The 19840-nt window shown below is 49.5% G+C and overlaps 1 protein-coding gene across 1 annotated transcript in view; it reads right to left on the bottom strand.

The window, feature by feature from the left end:
- The window catches only part of usp31 (ubiquitin specific peptidase 31), a 93738-nt gene extending 77928 nt beyond the window's left edge, over window positions 1-15810 (bottom strand). The window contains exon 1 of the mRNA XM_070901454.1: window positions 14750-15810. Coding sequence (XP_070757555.1) covers window positions 14750-15439 — 690 coding nt within the window. The 5' untranslated portion in view covers window positions 15440-15810. The remainder of the gene's footprint in view (window positions 1-14749) is intronic.
- Window positions 15811-19840: the final 4030 nt, after the last annotated feature.

Genomic DNA, 19840 nt, shown 5'->3' with positions numbered 1-19840 from the left:
AGCCTGTGGACATAATTAGCCACACAATTGGCCCCTCACAGTGCCCATACACAACCCAACTGTAAGGCAAGAGTAAATGGTCTACTTGGCACCAATTATTGTGGTCATCATGCCCTATATTTTTGATGCAATGAATGCATTGCTTCCTTAGCCAATAATAACCGATGCTTGTGACTCAGAAGCCATAGTGACTGCACTTAAGAATATGACTCCAATATAAAAAAATAGGGGGCTTCATTTTTACAGAATTCATTATTATGGGCTCCTCCATGAAGCTCTGGAACCGCTGTTCGGGCACTGCAAAATAGGGAACATTGCAAACCCCCAGTTTTCCTTTCACAAGTAAGCATTGAATCATAGAATGACGCAGCACAGGAGGTCGTTATTCGGGCCATTGTGTCTGTGCCGGCACTTTGAAAGAGCTATCCAATTAGTCCCACATCTTTTCTTCTCATCCCTTTCCCCGTACCTATGTAAATGTTTCCAATTCACTTTTGAAAGTTACTACTGAACCTGCTCCCACCGCCCTTTCAGGAAGTGCATTCCAGATCATCATAACTTGCCGCATAAAAACATTTCTCCTCATCTCGGCTCTTTTGCCAATTTTCTTAAATCTGTGCGCTCTGGTATCGACCCTCCCACCAGTGGAAACAGTTCCTTCTTATGTACTCTATCAAACCGCTTCATAATTTTGAAAAACTATTAAATCTCCCCTTAACCACCTCTTCTCAAAGATAAACAAGGAAATGGAGAGGATTAAAAATCCATCACTCTCCGACCAGGAGCTAATGTAGGTCAGCGAGCAAAGTGTGAACAGGACTTGGTATTGGTTAGGATACGGGCAGCAGAGATTTGAATGAGCTCTGGTTTACAGAGGGGGGACGCTCAAAAAGCTGCTCAGGTGGTCACCAGATGTTGAGGCAGGGAGAAGCTTATGGTCTTTTTCACAAATACAAGCAGAAGCAGCCCAACGAGCCAGTCAGCTCACTGCTATTTGTGGGATCTTGCTGTGCAGGGAAACTGCCGACAACAATACTTTTTGGCATTATATTGAAGCACTGAGACATTGGGGAGACATGAGGAGGCAAGTCTGTTTCAATCACCTGCTGCATGTCTCAGCCTGCAAGCTCTCATTTATTCCTGTATGATAGGTTTTGACCTGCCACCCACAGCATTTAAAGAAAATATTCCATCATGCTGTTCAGTGGAAATGAAGCACCCAGGAAATGTACACCCTTTTGGCAATTTTAGAATGTCATTAAAACCACATTCCTGGTGGATTACAGGTTGCTTCCCTGCGAGGGTTTGATCAACAGTTACTCACACTCCAATAGCTGTAATCTCAAAGGTTATGACCCAATCACTTTTGACTCTATGCCCATAAACATAATCCAACCACAAGGTAACACAATCGCTTTGCAACACACTAGTCTGAGTCAGAGGGATGTGGTTTGAGCCCCTCCTCAGGACTTCACAATCCATGTCAATGTTCTAGTACCGGTACTGAGGGAGTACTGCACTGTCGGAGGGGCGGTACTGAGGGAGTACTGCACTGTCGGAGGGGCGGCAGTGAGGGAGCGCCGCACTGTCGGAGGTGCGGCAGTGAGGGAGTGCCGCACTGTCGGAGGGGCGGTACTGAGGGAGTACTGCACTGTTGGAGGGGCGGCACGGAGGAGGCGCCGCACTGTCGGAGGGGCGGCAGTGAGGGAGCGCCGCACTGTCGGCAGTGAAGGAGCGCCGCACTGTCGGAGGGGCGGTACTGAGGGAGTACTGCACTGTCGGAGGGGCGGCACGGAGGAGGCGCCGCACTGTCGGAGGGGCGGCAGTGAGGGAGCGCCGCACTGTCGGAGGGGCGGCAGTGAGGGAGCGCCGCACTGTCGGAGGGGCGGCACGGAGGAGGCGCCGCACTGTCGGAGGGGCGGCAGTGAGGGAGCGCCGCACTGTCGGAGGGGCGGCACGGAGGAGGCGCTGCACTGTCGGAGGGGCGGCAGTGAGGGAGCGCCGCACTGTCGGAGGGGCGGCACGGAGGAGGCGCCGCACTGTCGGAGGGGCGGCAGTGAGGGAACGCTGCACTGTCGGAGGAATTGTTTTTCAGATGAGCTGTTAAACCGATACCGCATCAGCCTGCTGAAGTGGGTGTAAAAGATCAAAAGAGAAGGGGTGTGCTCCCGATGTCGTTCCCAATATTTAACGTTCAACCAACACCACTAAAACAGATTAGCTGGTCATCCTCCTCTCCAAAGCAGACAAAGTATCACAACTCTTTTGGGAGGAAACAAAAACATTAATCCGTGCCCCCCCGATCTGGGGGACACACCAAACAGTTTCAAGGCCCTTTTTTTTTGTTTTTTTGGGGGTTTTTTGTATTTTTTTTTTTGGGGGTACTAAAATTATATTTTTTTTCCAAGTGCCCCCTATAAAAGGGGAGGGGGACACTAAAAAACATCGGCAATTAAAACAAATTAAACTTTAAAACATAAAATCAAATTAAAATTTGGTTGCCGGGGGTAACGATGCACTCCAGTCCCTCCGGCGCCCACCTCTCGCAGAAGGCCGCGAGCGTACCGGTGGAACAAAGTATCACAATACAGGAGAAGTATGGTCACAGGACGAAATCACCAAGTGAGCTGTATGTTAAGTATTACCACACATGCACAGCATTTTGAACAGACCAAACTATGGGTTACAACAGTTACTGCTGTGTCTCAGCATGCAAAATCTGAAAAAACACCTCCCCTCAATTGTGTCCCAAACCTGCAACATGCTCCAAGGCAGCTGCCACTTAATGTGCTCTGGTCTTCACCACTAATGAGTTAATGACTGTAACTGAAGCTAAAATAGAAACTAATGGAAGTTCCTAGACATAATGCCAATGGAATTAGAGAATTATATCATATCCTGAAATTGAGGGTTGTTAGAGCCAACCCTCATAATACCCCCTCCTCCAAACACCCACTCAGATCACACTGCTGCCTTCAAATGCCAGATTCTACAGCATTAAACAACCACACAGCAATTAGGACTCCAAATAGAAATATACAATTTCAGCCTAGAACATCTGAAGAGTCAGTAACAACTGCTCATACCAAAGGCCACTTGCAGTTTTCAAAAGTAAACATTTCCACAACTTGCATTTATATAGTGCCTTTAGTGTATAAAATGTCCCAATGCACAAATTCCAGAGCAAATACTGCTCTTGAAAAAAGTGTCCCTCCACCCATGACATGCAATTGTCACTGAACAAGTCTGAACAAACCCTGTGAAATGAACTAAAGAATATAATCCAGTTATCTTAGTTACAGTAACATAGCCTTAAAACTCAAAGGGTACATGGAATAGAGTTATAATACTTATCATAATTAGCCGAGGCATAGAATACAAGTGCAGGGAGGTTACGTTTGAACTGTATAAAACACTAGTTAGGCCACAGTTTTAGAGTACTGCGTGCAGTTCTGGTCACCACATTACAGGAAAGATGTGATTGACAGGAAAGATGTGATTGCACTAAAGAGGGTACAGAGGAGATTTACAAGGATATTGCCAGGACTGGAGAATTTTAGCTATGAGGAAAGATTAGATAGGCTGGGTCTGTTTTCTTTGGAACAGAAGAGGCTAAAGGGAGATTTAATTGAGGTGTATGAAATTATGAGGGGCCCAGACAGAGTGGATAGGAAAGATCTATTTTCCTCAACAGAGGGGTCAATAACCAGGGGGCATAGATTTAAACTACAAAAGCAGATACTGGAAGTCTGAAATAAAAACAGAAAATGTTGGAAATACTCAGCGGGTCAGGCAGCATCTGTGGAGAGAGAAACAGAGTTAACGTTTCAGGTCAATGGCCTTTCGTCAGATTGTAAGTAATTGGTAGAAGGATTAGAGGGCAGTTGAGAACTTTCTTCACCTAGAGGGTGGTGGGGGTCTGGAACTTTGCCTGAAAGGGTGGTAGAGGCAGAAATGTTCATCACATTTAAAAAGTACTTGGATGTGCGCTTGAGGTGCTGTAACCTGCAGGGCTACGGATCGAGAACTGGAAAGTGGGATTAGGCTGGATAGCTCTTTTTTGGCCAGCACAAGACACAATGGACCAAATTGTCTCCTTCTGTGCTGTAAATTTCTATGATGCTAAGACAATTTTGCAGGTGGTCTCAAAGTCATTTAGTGTGAGGAAGGTGTAGCGAGATCGAGAATCAACTGTGGTCATCATGCTATGACCATCACCGTTACACTGCATTCTTCGGCAGATAATTCGGGACAAATAGCTTGATAATTAGCGATTACAAAGAAACCCAATTAAATTATGTCAAGTCCTGTATCACCAGCCATCATTAGCTTGTAATTACACTCTGAATCCATCAGTTATCAGACTTTGATACCAGCAGAGGGTGTTGATACGATCAATATGCTCTGTGCCTCAGCTTTTACATTGCAGAGTTGCTGACTCCAGACAAGGGAATCCCACCCATAGTCCCGCAGCATCACCAAAAGCAAACTTGCCTGCTGCCGCCTAGCCAACAGGGGCACAGAGCCCGTTCTTGCCGACTCCTAAACTATTGCCGGAAGAACGAGCTCCCAGCACCCCAGTAAAGATACAGAGCCGGTCCCACACAGCATCTTTGTGTCAAGACACAAAACTGTCTCAGAGTGCAAGCACGCATGATGCACTGTGTCAACTCAGTGTCTTGTCTTTTAGGGTCCACAAGCAGCAAGTAGTTTTTAAAAAGGAAGTTTTAAAAAATGTAACACAGTCCTGTGCCTCCAAATGGAGATCTGGCCTGCTGCTTGCACACATAAAAGACTGGTCTCAGTCACCTGAACAATCACCAACAGCCCCAGAGACCAGTGGCACAGGACAGCTTGTGAGGGAGGGTGATGCAGAGACAGCTTGGTGTCACTCTTTGATGCGGTGGTGGGCGGGGGATTATAAAAAAGAAAGCAATAGTTTTATTTAGATAGCACCTTTCATGACCTCAGGACGTCCAAAACCACTTTACAACTAATTAAGTACTTTTGAAGTGTAGTCACTGTAGTAATGTAGGAAACACATCTGTACCTTTAGGGCTACACCATTTCAGTAATAGCCAAAGCTGTGAATGCCAGGAACTAAGGCTGGCCCACAGCGTTCCCCAGCTAGAAGCCATTAGCGAAAGCATTTATCCAGTGAGAGCATTATTTCTCAGCACAAAGCAATCAGCTGTCAGTCTCCCTTGCACTACCAACTTTGCAAGAGGCACAGAATAAAAATCTATTTTTATTTTTTTTTTTACAGTTAAGGTTAGAACAAGAGATTGAGCAAATCCAAATCGTTTCCAGAATCTCGAAATTCAACCTGCAGATTGTACTGCTGGCCTTTCCAAGTATAGATTCAGGGGACCAAGCTTGCAAAATGTCGAGTAAGATTTGCTTCATAAACCCTTTCAATGAATCCTTTCAGTCTGAATATTCTTTTCATTTTACATATTCTCGTGTTTAAATATACATTTTAAAAATGCTCCTAACTGATATGTAAGCAGGCGATGACAGGGTCAAGCTTTGCTACAACGTCCAAAAGGACCAAACTGCGGAACAAAATCAGCGTCTCGGCTCGCACAGGATAAATGGCCATTTGGACGAGATTTGGTGGGACAGGCACTACCAGTGGAACCAGATCCCAACCCGAACCAGCAGCTTTAGGAGAGAAAAATACATCGCCTTCATTCTCCAAAAGTGTTGAATATCATGTTACAGTTTACATAAAAATTAGGAGCGGGAGTTGGCCAATTGGCCCCTCGAGCCTGCTCTGCCAGTCAATGAGATAATGGCTGATCTTCTCCCTCAACTCCATTTTCTGCATTATCCCCATATCCCTCGATTAATATTCAAAAATCTATCGATCTCTCGTGAATATACTCAAAGACAGAGCCTCCATATCCCTCTGGGGCAGAGAATTCCAAAGATTCACCACCCTCTGAGTGAAGAAGTTTCTTCTCATCTCAGTCCTTAATGGCCGACCCCTTATCCCGAGACTGTGACCCCTGGTTCTAGACTCCCCAGCCCGGGGGAAACATCCTCCCTGCATCTACCCTGTCAAGCCCTGTAAGAATTTTGTCCGTTTCAATGGGATCACCTCTCATTCTTCTAAACTCCAGAGAATATAGGCCTAGTCCCAGTTTGAGAACAAATCCAGCTTTCCACACACCTTTAGCCAGTATTTTTGCCACGAATACCAGCAGTACTGGCGTTCCATGGGTGGCTAAAGAATCAGGCATCCTTTGCACTGAATAATCTACAGCCTGTGACCTGCCATTGGGGAACACCACTGACAGTGAGAGAAGAGTGCCCTCTGAAGCAAAGTGCGTTTAGGCTCTGCATCACTGCCTTTGCCATTTCAACAGTCAAGCTTCCCAATGTACGAACACCACTGCCTTAACAAACAAGTACTTATGGGCAGCTGAGTGTACATTACACACAAAAAACAGCCGACTGCAAACTTAAAGCATCGGTTTAATCTCAAGCTTTGCTTTGTGGCATCAGTGAAACAGATGCCAGAGAGGGAGGTAGGAAGAGTTGTTTGGTCCTCCTTTTCCACTTGTGTTCTGCCCTCGCCCTCTCCCAATGGAGCCAACTCCTTGCTGGAATACAGCCTGCTGGGCACACTCCAGAATCTCATCATTCTTCCTGTGTGTAGGCAGGTGGTGAGCATTGACAGAATTGACCACAAGGGACATTGCACTCAAAACCCAGTCCTGTCCCCCACATGACGCCCAGATATGCACACTTCCAGCAGGGGTAAGTGGACCGTGATCAGGAGCAGCAAGCATAGCAACTCGAGGTCAGCAGAGGCAAACTATAGTGCCCCTACCAACTGAGCCATGTCACATTAACTCAAACCTGTAACCTTCCTGATCGATGTGGCTGAGGGACCAGCTGAGCTATCCGCCAAGCCCGCTGCTGCTCTCTAACAAGCATTCAAGATTTGGGCAACTCACGAAGGACTTTCGAATAGTATTTCACACAACTGAACAAAGCAGTGGATTAACAATTCTTATTTCATGAATTCGCTGGGTCAATGTAAACATCCCACAGATCAGAACCATGGGTTGCGCTGCCAGTTAATTGCCAATATTAGAATGGTGAAGCTGCAATTTGGCTAGTAACGCTACAGTAAGGGAAGTACTTTGCATCTCAACATCACTGTGAAAAAGACATTTCTAGTGAATTTCTTATCAGACCAGTAATAAATCTGACTGGGTCTGTTAATGAGTATTTAATGCAGCACATCATTTTCCTCGTTCCTAAGCATTTGCCAGCAACACCCAGAAAGGAGAGACTGACGGAATTGAAAAAGATCTCACAGGAGACCAGAAGGCAGAGGCGATAACAATCGCTTCTGTTCAGCCACATTATCTATGTGGTGCAGTGTTTCAAACAGGTTACTTAACAAGCTGCTTGCAGCAAGAGAGAACATGTACAGAAAGAGAGACGGAGATCAAATGCAATTCACCTCCTCCCCTTCACCCCTGAAGCCACACATTAGATGATTTGTAGAACAGCTTTCCACCAAAAGGAGCTGGAATCTTTACACCAGGCTGCTGATGCAGGGTACAGAGCCAAAAGCACACAGGGTTGGGCAGCGCCTGAGCATTCCTCCCACACAGTGATGGGTGTCATTTTACATCTCCTTCAACCTTTCCTCAGTGTAAATTCCCTTGAGGTGGCTGTGTCTTGGTTGCTGAGCTCTCTACCCTCTCAAGGACAAAAATATTTTTATGACAACGCACTAACACTCCGGAACTATATCCTGTCGAGTTTAAGTGCCCTGCATTCAAAGAGTAGGCTGGATTTCAGACATACTGGCCAACCACAAACTATACAGCTGTAAACCACAGCAAGAATAATCTTACATAAATAATCTGCCCAATACTACAATACAAGCAGATTATCGGTGTGACCTGGACACACAGACTGCCCGCTCCTTTGTGAAGTAGCTGCTATTCGAATCCCAACCAGGAATTCTTAACCAAGCAGCAGTGACAGGAAGATGCTCAGAATAACATCCTGTACTCATTACACTGTGCTGGTTTGTATGAGTAAGTGATTAAGGCAGTAACTTTATGACATCATTGCACAATTCCCAAGAAAATTATTTTACAACACAATGGGAAGATTACAGGCAAAGAGACTGGTGCGTTTTGCAATAACTTGTATTTATATAGTGCCTTCAATGCAGAAAAATGTCCCAAGGTGCTTTAAAGGAGCGTATCAAACAAAATGTTGACACTGAACCATAGAAGGAGCTATTAGGACAGATGATCAAAAGCATGGGTTTTAAGGAGTATCTTAAAGGAGGAAAGAGAGGTAGAGAAGTTTAGGGAGGGAATTCCAGAGCTTGGCAGCTGAAGGCACGACCACCAACGACAAAGCGATTAAAATCAGGGATACTCAAGATGCCAGAATTGGAGGAGCGCAGAGATGTCGGAGAGTTGAAGGACTGGAGGAGATTAGAGAGATAGGGAGGGATTTGAAAACAAGGATGAGAATTTTAAAGTGGAGGCATTGCTTAACCGGGAGCTAGCACGGGTGATGGTGAGCGGGACTTGGTGCAAGTTAGGTTACGGTCAGAGTTTTGGACGAGCTCAAGCTTATGGAGGGTGGAAGATAGGAGGCCAGCCAGGATAGTTTTGGAAGAGATAACAATGGCATAGATGAGGGTTTCAGCAGATGAGCTGAGGCAGGGGCGGAGACGGGCGATGTTATGGAGGTGGAAATAGGCGGTCTTAGTGATACCGCGGGTATGTGGTCGGAAGCTCATCTCGGTTCCCACTCCAGGGATTTGAGCACATATTTCTAGGCTGACACTCCAGTGCAGTGCTGAGGGAGTGCCGCACTGTCGGAGGTGCCATCTTTCGGATGAGACGTTAAACCCCATCTGTACTCTTAGGTGGACGTAAAAGATCCCATAGCACTATTTTGAAGAAGAGCAGGGAGTTATCCCCGGTGTCCTGGCCAATATTTACCCCTAATCAACATAACAAAAAAAAAGATTCTCTGGTCATTATTACATCGCTGTGTGTGGGAGCTTGCTGTGCGCAAATTGGCTGCCGTGTTTCCCACATTACAACAGTGACTACACTCCAAAAGTACTTCATTGGTTGTAAAGCACTTTTGAGACATCCGGTGGTCGTGAAAGGCGCTATGTAAATCCAAGTCTGTCTTTCTTTCAAATACAACACCAAGGTTGCAAACAGTCTGGTTCAGCCTCAGACAGTTGCCAAGGAAAGGGATGGAGTCGGTGGCAGGGACCGAAGACAATGGCTTCTGACTTCCCAATATTTAGTTGCTCATCCAGAACTGGATGTCGGACAAACAATGTAATAATTTATAGACAGTGGAGGGGTTGACAGAGGTGGTGGTGAGGTAGAGCCGAGTGTTGTCAGTGCACATGTGGAAACTGATGTGCTGTTTCCGGATGACGTCGCCAAGGGGCAACATGTAGATGAGAAATAGGAGGGGGCCAAAGATAGATCCTTGGGGGGCACCAGAGGTAACGATGTGGAGGCAGGAAGAGAAGCCGTTGCAGGTGATTCTCTGGCTAAGTCAGGACAGATAAGAATGCAAGTGCAGTCCCACCAGCTGGATGACGGCTAGCCGGTGTTGGGAGGACGATGGTGTGGTCAACCGTGTCAAAACCTGCAGACAGGGCAAAAAGGATGAGGAGGGATTGGTTACCACGGTCACTGTCACACAGGATGTCATTTCATCATCATAGGCAGTCCATCGGAATCGAAAACTTGCTCCACTCTTAAAATGAATTCTCAGGTGGCTGAACAGTCCAATACAAGAACCACAGTCTCTGTCACAGGTGGGACAGACAGTGGTTGAGGGAAGGGGAGGGTGGGACTGGTTTGCCGCACACTCTTTCCGCTGCCTGCGCTTGGTTTCTGCATGCTCTCGGCGATGAGACTCGAGATGCTCAGCGCCCTCCCGGATGCACTTCCTCCACTTAGGGCGGTCTTTGGCCAGGGACTCCCAGGTGTCGGTGGGGATGTTGCACTTTATCAGGGAGGCTTTGAGGGTGTCCTTGTAACGTTTCCTCTGCCCACCTTTGGCTTGTTTGCCGTGAAGGAGTTCTGAGTACAGCGCTTGCTTTGTGACTGTGATATGCACCATTTCGGTACTGTGGCGGGGGACGGAAACCTGATTGGGGGGGGGTTCAAACATGGAGTGGTGGGCACTGTTTTGGGAGACGGCAACACGGTCAAGGAATTTGCAGAAAGTACGTCAGCTCCACAGATTACATACAAAATGTTCTGCCAGATTCAACCACCACACATAAATGGAAAGATTGCAAGCGAGTTATTTTGATGTTCCAAAGCTGCCTATTATGCATTTACACAAAAGATTACAAATCTTCTGGACTTGGGAAGCTTTGTTTAGCTCCAGATATAAAAGAAAATGGGGGAGGTCTTCCATTCCCAACACCTTCACTGCACCCGGAGCAAAAAACTCTCAGAGAAATAGATATGTCTTTTCCACCTGGCGGGGGGGGGGGGGGGGGCGGTGGGCAGAATCAGTCCCAAACGATTAACATGAAAGATTTGCATTTATATAGTGCCTATCACGTCCTAGAAACATAGAAAATAGGTGCAGGAGTAGGCCATTCGAGCCTGCACCACCATTCAATAAGATCATGGCTGATCATTCCCTCAGTACCCCATTCCTGCTTTCTCTCCATACCCCTTGATCCCTTTAGCCGTAAGGGCCATATCCAACTCGCTCTTGAATATATCCAATGAACTGGCCTCAACAACTCTCTGCGGTAGGGAATTCCACAGGTTCACAACTCTGAGTGAAGAAGTTTCTCCTCATCTCAGTCCTAAATGGCCTACCCCTTATCCTAAGACTGTGTCCTCTGGTTCTGGACTTCCCCAACATCAGGAACATTCTACCCGCATCTAACCTGTCCCGTCCCGTCAGAATCTTATATGTTTCTATGAGATCTCCTCTCATCCTTCTAAACTCCAGTGAATAAAGGCCCAGTTGATCCAGTCTCTCCTCATATGTCAGTCCTGCCATCCCGGGAATCAGTCTGGTGAACCTTCGCTGCACTCCCTCAATAGCAAGAACATCCTTCCTCAGATTATGAGACCAAAACTGAACACAATAGTCCAGGTGAGGCCTCACCAAGGCCCTGTACAACTTCAGTAAGACCTCCCTGCTCCTATACGCAAATCCCCTAGCTATGAAGGCCAACATACCATTTGCCATCTTCACCACCTGCTGTACCTGTATGCCAACTTTCAATGACTGATGAACCATGACACCCAGGTCTCGTTGCACCTCCCCTTTTCCTAATCTGCCGCCATTCAGATAATATTCTGCCTTCGTGTTTTTGCCCCCAAAAATGGATAACCTCAGGACGTCCCAAGCACGTTACAGCCAATGGATCACATGTGAAGTTCAGTCACTGTTGTAACTTAGGCAAATGCCGGAGCCAATTTGTGAACAGCATGGTCCCACAACCAGGAATGAGGTAAATGGCCAGATGATCTGTTCTGGTAGTGCTGGTTAGTTAGGATGACGTTTACTGGGAAGGTCCGGAGCAAAAATGCAGGCGAGCAGTGCAAGGTGCTGTGTCGCTCAGTCTCACAACACTGATCACATGAATAGCGCTCTCCTGACCGGGTGAACTGGGATCAGGACCAGGCAGTTTAAGCAGAGTGGAACTATACCTGAGCTTTCTGTGAATCCAAAACCCAACAAACTGTTGACCAGTTAATCCTCAATAATCTGAGGAGAGGCTGGCTGTCGCTGATTCAAAATTGTGACTTATTGTGATAATAGGCACACAGAGCCTGACTCTTCCTAGATGATAGTTTCTCTGAGCTGTACTGAATGGGCAGTAGTCCCAATCCTGGGGGAGGGGGAAGCTTCTTCAAACAGGCACTGGTCCAGGGCGGGGTGTCCGGAGATGGGCACCAATCCTGGGGAGGGGGGTACCAAGGATGGGCACCAATCCAGGGGAGTATGGGGTTCTTGAAATGGGCACTGGTCTGGGGCAGGCCATCTGGAGATGGGCACCAGTCCTGGGGTGGGGGGGATAAGGGGGTTCTTGAGATGGGTACCAGTCCCAGGGCATCAGGGGAAGTGTCCGGAGATGGACACCGGTCCTGGGTGGTTGGGGGTAAGGGGTTCCTTGAGATGGGCACCGGTCCCAGGGGATGGGGGTTGTCCGGAGATGGGTACCGGTCCCGGGGGTGGGGGGGAGGAGGGGTTTCTTGAGATGGGCACCGGTCCCAGGGGATTGGGGGGATGTCCGGAGATGGGCACCGGTCCTGGGTGGAGTTCCTCGGGATTGGGAGGGTGTGTGTTGGGGGTGAGAGAGAGTGTGTGTGTGTTGGGAGTGAAAGTGTGTGTGTGTGTGTTGGGGGTCAGAGTGTGTGTGTGTGTGTGTATGTTGGGGGTGAGTGTGTGTGTTGGGGTGAGTGAGTGTGTGTGTTGGGGGTGAGAGTGTGTGTGTGTTGGGGGTGAGAGTGTGTGTGTGTTGGGGGTGAGAGTGTGTGTGTGTTGGGGGTGAGAGTGTGTGTGTGTTGGGGGTGAGAGTGTGTGTGTGTTGGGGGTGAGAGTGTGTGTGTGTTGGGGGTGAGAGTGTGTGTGTGTTGGGGGTGAGAGTGTGTGTGTGTTGGGGGTGAGAGTGTGTGTGTGTTGGGGGTGAGAGTGTGTGTGTGTTGGGGGTGAGAGTGTGTGTGTGTTGGGGGTGAGAGTGTGTGTGTGTTGGGGGTGAGAGAGAGTGTGTGTGTGTGTTGGGGGTCAGAGTGTGTGTGTGTGTGTGTTGGGGGTCAGAGTGTGTGTGTGTGTGTATGTTGGGGGTCAGAGTGTGTGTGTGTGTGTATGTTGGGGGTGAGTGTGTGTGTTGGGGTGAGTGAGTGTGTGTGTTGGGGGTGAGAGTGTGTGTGTGTTGGGGGTGAGAGTGTGTGTGTGTTGGGGGTGAGAGTGTGTGTGTGTTGGGGGTGAGAGTGTGTGTGTGTTGGGGGTGAGAGTGTGTGTGTGTTGGGGGTGAGAGTGTGTGTGTGTTGGGGGTGAGAGTGTGTGTGTGTTGGGGGTGAGAGTGTGTGTGTGTTGGGGGTGAGAGTGTGTGTGTGTTGGGGGTGAGAGTGTGTGTGTGTTGGGGGTGAGAGTGTGTGTGTGTTGGGGGTGAGAGTGTGTGTGTTGGGGGTGAGAGTGTGTGTGTGTTGGGGGTGAGAGTGTGTGTGTGTTGGGGGTGAGAGTGTGTGTGTGTTGGGGGTGAGAGTGTGTGTGTGTTGGGGGTGAGAGTGTGTGTGTGTTGGGGGTGAGAGTGTGTGTGTTGGGGGTGAGAGTGTGTGTGTTGGGGATGAGAGTGTGTGTGTGTTGGGGATGAGAGTGTGTGTGTGTTGGGGATGAGAGTGTGTGTGTGTTGGGGATGAGAGTGTGTGTGTGTTGGGGATGAGAGTGTGTGTGTGTTGGGGGTGAGAGAGTGTGTGTGTTGGGGGTGAGAGAGTGTGTGTGTTGGGGGTCAGAGTGTGTGTGTGTGTGTGTGTTGGGGGTCAGAGTGTGTGTGTGTGTATGTTGGGGGTGAGTGTGTGTGTTGGGGGTCAGAGTGTGTGTGTGTGTTGGGGGTGAGTGTGTGTGTGTTGGGGTGAGTGTGTGTGTGTGTGTGTGTGTGTGTTGGGGTGAGTGAGTGTGAGTGTGTGTGTGTTGTGGGTGGGTGAGTGTGTGTGTGTGTGTGTGTGTGTTGGGGTGAGTGAGTGTGAGTGTGTTGTGGGTGAGTGAGTGAGTGAGTGTGTGTTGTGGGTGAGTGAGTGAGTGAGTGAGTGAGTGAGTGAGTGAGTGAGTGAGTGAGTGAGTGTTGTGGGTGAGTGAGTGAGTGTGTGTTGTGGGTGAGTGAGTGAGTGTGTGTTGTGGGTGAGTGAGTGAGTGTGTGTTGTGGGTGAGTGAGTGAGTGTGTGTTGTGGGTGAGTGAGTGAGTGAGTGAGTGTGTTGGTGAGTGAGTGAGTGAGTGTGTGTGTTGGTGAGTGAGTGAGTGTGTGTGTTGTGAGTGAGTGAGTGAGTGTGTGTGTGTTGTGGGTGGGTGAGTGAGTGTGTGTTGTGGGTGGGTGAGTAAGTGTGTGTGTGTTGTGGGTGGGTGAGTGAGTGTGTGTTGTGGGTGGGTGAGTGAGTGTGTGTTGTGGGTGGGTGGGTGTTGTGGGTGGGTGAGTGAGTGAGTGTGTGTGTGTTGTGGGTGGGTGAGTGAGTGTGTGTTGTGGGTGGGTGGGTGTTGTGGGTGGGTGTTGTGGGTGGGTGAGTGAGTGTGTGTTGTGGGTGGGTGGGTGTTGTGGGTGGGTGAGTGAGTGAGTGTGTGTGTGTTGTGGGTGGGTGAGTGAGTGTGTGTTGTGGGTGGGTGGGTGTTGTGGGTGAGTGAGTGAGTGTGTGTTGTGGGTGGGTGAGTGAGTGAGTGTGTGTTGTGGGTGGGTGGGTGTTGTGGGTGGGTGAGTAAGTGAGTGTGTGTTGTGGGTGGGTGGGTGAGTAAGTGTGTGTGTGTTGTGGGTGGGTGGGCGGGTGAGTAAGTGTGTGTTGTGGGTGGGTGGGTGTTGTGGGTGGGTGAGTAAGTGTGTGTGTGTTGTGGGTGGGTGTGTGTGTGTTGTGGGTGGGTGGGCGGGTGAGTGAGTGAGTGTGTGTGTTGGGGGTGAGTATGTATGTATGGGAAGGCGGGGGTGTGTATGTATAAAGGGTGGGGGTTGGGGTGCTCAGTGAGCTCCCCAGCAGTCAGTCCTACCTTGAACTCGCGGCTGACCTGCGGGGTGTATTCGGAAGTCCACAGCGCCCGCACCAAGGAAGCCAGCTGCTCGGTCACCTCTCCTCCCGTGCCCGCCTGACACTGGGCCGGGAATAAAACCCCGTTGGACGGGCAAGGCTTGTCCTCCTGGGCCGGGGCCTCACCCGACCCCCCTCCTCCTCCTCCGCCGCTGCCCCCGGGGGTCTCGGGCCCGCCGCTCGCCCGCTGCCGGTACTGCTCCAAGGCCAGGAACTCGGCGAAGAGCTCGGTGTTGCTCAGGCACTGCAGCACGGCGTTCATGAAGCAGGTGTTGCCGTGGTTCTTGAGGCCGGACAGGCCGGGGGCCGGCCAGCCGCTGCTGCTGCTGCTGGTGTCAGGCGGGGGGCTGCGGCCGGCGGCGGCGGCGGACGGGTCGATGCCGCTCATCATCATGATGATGGAGGAGGCCGACGAGACCCCGGCCCCCAGCCCGATCCCCACCCCCATGGCCGCGCCCGCCCCGGCCGCCCGGAAGCTCCTGAAGCCGCCGTCGTCCTTCTCGTCGTCGGCCGGCTCCTCGGTGCCGAAGTGCGAGAGGGTGGACAGGGTCTTCAGCACCCGGCTCATGAAGCCGCCCACCGAGCGCGCCGAGCCTCGCCGGAAAAGTTTCTTGCTGAAAGACTTCTTCTCCTTGGCCGCAGACTTGGACATCTCCCCGCACCCTGCCGGCACCACCACCGTTGCAAAAAAATATAATGCAACAAAAGTATTGCAAATGCAGAGAGAAAACTAATTGGGGTGGGGGGGGGAACTTGCAAATGCAGAGAGAGAAAACTAATTGTGGGGGGGGGAAGGGGGGGGACTTGCAAATGCAGAGAGAGAAAACTAATTGGGGTGGGGGGGGGGAACTTGCAAATGCAAAATAAAGTAACTGCAAGAAAATAGCAAATGCAACAAAAACAAAATTAATGCGGTAAAATTGAGGGGGAAATAAACGAGTGGCTTTAGTTTATTGCAAACTTTTATTTAAAAGTAGTGAAACATTTCCCCAAATTGCAACTTGAAATGTTTTTGAAGCTTGCAAATTCAGTTTTTTTTTTCTAAAAAGCAACAATTTGTAGAATGCAAAAGATAAACAAAAGAGGGAGACTTTCAAATGCAAAAAAAAAACTTAACGGGGCGAGATTTTAAAATGCTAAAAAAAAATAACAGGAAAAAAAAGGGAGGAGGAGAGGGGGAAAAATGCAATTTATAAAACAATTAAACAGATTTTTTTTTTAAAAAGATGCACAATAATAAAAAAAAGAACCCAATCAATGGGGGTGTGCAGGGGGATGGTGCGGAGCTGCAGGCGGCACTCCCGGTGCTCGCTCTACAACTTTCGGTGGCGGTGGCGGTGGCGGGCGGGGGGCTGGGAGTGCGCGTGCGCGGCTCCCGGGCCTGACCCCGCGCTGACCCCGGGCGGTTGTCCGCTCGCGCTCTCTCTCGGTCTTTCCCCTCAGTGAGGTGTCGGATCCCGGAGGCGCCGCTCGGCCCCCGCCCTCCCTCGGCCCCGGATCGGCATGGCCCCTGCGGCCGGGCTTCAGGTCTGTTTCTATCCCCCTCTCTCGCTCTCTCTCTCTCTCTCTCGCTCTCTCTCTCGCTCCTTCCTTCTCTCACAGCGGCTAATTTTTTTTTTTAACTCGATCGCTTCAGAAGCCTGCGGCCTGCGGGCTGGCAGCCGCTGTCCGGCCCGACGCTCGGTGTCCGTGTGCGGCTCATTCTCCCGCTAACAGTGCGCCGCCCAGCCGCTCTCCCGAACCACCGGGCGGGCCGGCTCGCTCGCTTCCCTCCGCTGGGCGGCCTCCTTGCCCGCCCACTTCGCCATGGCAACCGCCGCGTCCTTGCCGGCTTTCCAATCCCATTGGCTCCTGCCAACGCTGCCGCGCCTTTGATTGGGCAACTAGGATGTCAATCATCCGCCCCTTAACCCGCCTCTGATTGGGTATAGGCGGTGCCAAATACCTGCCCCTTGCCCTGCCTCTGATTGGGCAGAGTGTATGCCAATCACTTGCCCTGTTTCTGGTTGGGCACACAGGCTGCCCAATAAACCGCCCCTTGCCGCGCTTCTCATTGGACAAAGTGAATACCAATCACCAGCCCCGCTTCTGATTGGCACAGCAGATGCTCATCTCTCGCCCCGCTGCTGATTGGCCACCACTGTGCCCAATCTCCCGCCCCTTACCCCGCTTCTGATTGGGCAGAGCGACTGCCAATCACCCGCCCATTCCCTGCGGCATTGGGTTAACGTGATTTAAAGGGGAGCGAGTAAATTAAATTAATGGGGAGGGGACTTTAATTCCACCAACTTTTTTCTTCTTGCAGAAAGTTTGTTTTATACAGTTTCTGTTACAATGCATCACTCTCTGCTCCTGAGTTTCTGCCTACATTTTCCTCCCACACACTTTTTTTAGATCACATAACAACTTGCATTTATATGGTGCCTTTAACTTAGTGGGAAGCTGTTTAACCTACGTCGTCTCCAGGCCAGGTCCAAGATCACCCCAACCACTGTGGTTGAGCTGCAGTACGCGGACGACACCTGCGTCTGTGCACATTCAGAGGCTGAACTCCAGGATATAATCAATGTATTCACTGAGGCGTATGAAAGCATGGGTCTTAAGCTAAACATCCGTAAGACAAAGGTCCTCCACCAGCCTGTCACCGCCGTACTGCACTGCCCCCCAGTCATCAAGACTCACGGCGCGGCCCTGGACACCGTGGACCACTTCCTATTCCTTGGGAGCCTCTTATCAGCAAAGGCAGACATTGATGCGGAGATTCAGCATCGCCTCCAGTGCACCAGTGCAGCCTTCGGCCATCTGAGGAAAAGAGTGTTTGAAGACCTGGCCCTCAAATCTACCACCAAGCTCATGGTCTACAGGGCTGTAGTAATACCCGCCCTCCTGTATGGATCAGAGGCATGGACCATGTACAGAAGGTACCTGCGGGTGGATTCACTCTGGAGCATGCACGATGCTGAGAATGACGTGAGTAGCACGTTTAGTGAGTTGGTCTTACCACAGGTAAAGGGTCCACAGCCAGATAGGGAATGGAAGACCAACAGGAAGAGCAGTGCAGGGAAGGTAGTGCAGGGATCGCCTGCAGTCATCCCTCTGCAAAACAGATACACCGCTTTGGGTACTGTTGAGGGGGATGACTCATCAGGGGAGAGCAGCAGCAGCCAAGTTCATGGCACCGTGGCTGGCTCTGCTGCACAGGAGGGCAGAAAAAAGAGTGGGAGAGCGATAGTGATAGGGGATTCAATTGTAAGGGGAATAGATAGGCGTTTCTGCGGCCGCAACTGAGACCCCAGGATGGTATGTTGCCTCCCTGGTGCAAGATGTCTCTGAGCGGGTGCAGGACATTCTGAGAAGAGAGGGTGAACAGCCAGTTGTCGTGATGCATATAGGTATCAATGATATAGGTAAAAAATGGGAGGAGGTCTTACGAGACGAATTTTGGGAGCTAGGAGTTAAATTAAAAAGTAGGACCTCAAAAGTAGTAATCTCGGGATTGCTACCAGTGCCACGTGCTAGTCAGAGTAGGAATCGCAGGATAGCTCAGATGAATACGTGGCTTGAGAAATGGTGCAGAAGGGAGGTATTCAAATTCCTGGGACATTGGAACCGGTTCTGGGGAAGGTGGGACCAGTACAAACCGGACGGTCTGCACCTGGGCAGGATCGGAACCAATGTCCGAGGAGGAGTGTTTGCTAGTGCTGTTGGGGAGGAGTTAAACTAATATGGCAGGGGGATGGGAACCTATGCAGGGAGGGGCAGAAGCAAAAGAAAGAAAGGAGAATAGTAATAATAAAAGTGGAGGGCAGAGAAACCCAAGGCAAAAAGCAAAAAGGGCCACATTACAGCAAGATTCAAAAGGGGCAAAGTGTGTTAAAAAGACAAGCTTGAAGGCTCTGTGCCTCAATGCGAGGAGTATTCGGAATAAGGTGGATGAATTAACTGCGCAGATAGCAGTTAATGGATATGATGTGATTGGCATCACGGAGATATGGCTCCAGGGTGACCAGGGCTGGGAACTCAACATCCAGGGGTATTCAACATTTAGGAAGGATAGAAAGGAAAAGGAGGCGGGGTGGCGTTGCTGGTTAAAGAGGAAATCAATGCAATTATAAGGAAGGACATTAGCTTGGATGATGTGGAATCGGTATGGGTGGAGCTGCGGAATACCAAAGGGCAGAAAACGCTGGTGGGAATTGTGTACAGACCTCCAAACAGTAGTAGTGAGGCAGGGGACAGCATCAAACAGGAAATTAGGGATGTGTGCAATAAAGGTACAGCAATAATCATGGGCGACTTTAATCTACATATAGATTGGGCTAACCTAACTGGTAGCAATGCGGTGGAGGAGGATTTCCTGGAGTGTATTAGGGATGGTTTTCTAGACCAATATGTCGAGGAACCAACTAGAGAGCAGGCCATCCTAGACTGGGTGATGTGTAATGAGAAGGGGCTAATTAACAATCTTGTTGTGCGAGGCCCCTTGGGGAAAAGTGACCATAATATGGTAGAATTCTTTATTAAGATGGAGAGTGACACAGTTAATTTGGAAACTAGGGTCCTGAACTTAAGGAAAGGTGACTTCGATGGTATGAGGCATGAATTGGTTAGAATAGACTGGCAGAGGATACTTAAAGGGTTGACCGTGGATAAGCAATGGCAAACATTTAAAGATCACATGGACGAACTTCAACAATTGTACATCCCTGTCTGGAGTAAAAATAAAACTGGGAAGGTGGCTCAACCGTGGCTAACAAAGGAAATTAAGAATAATGTTAAAACCAAGGAAGAGGCATATAAATTGGCCAGAAAAAGCAACAAACTCCTGAAGACTGGGTGAAATTTAGAATTCAACAGAGGAGGACTATGGGTTTAATTAGGAAGAGGAAAATAGAGTACGAGAGGAAGCTTGCAGGGAACATAAAAACTGACTGCAAAAGCTTCTATAAATATGTGGAAGAGAAAAAGATTAGTGAAGACAAACGTAGGTCCCTTGCAGTCAGATTCAGGTGAATTTATAATGGGGAACAAAGAAATGGCAGACCAATTGAAC

This window comes from Pristiophorus japonicus, chromosome 15, assembly GCF_044704955.1.
Source record: "Pristiophorus japonicus isolate sPriJap1 chromosome 15, sPriJap1.hap1, whole genome shotgun sequence".
Taxonomy (NCBI): Eukaryota; Metazoa; Chordata; class Chondrichthyes; family Pristiophoridae; genus Pristiophorus; species Pristiophorus japonicus.
The sequence above is the reverse complement of the archived record's forward strand: the minus strand, read 5'-3'. Positions and strand labels throughout refer to the sequence as shown.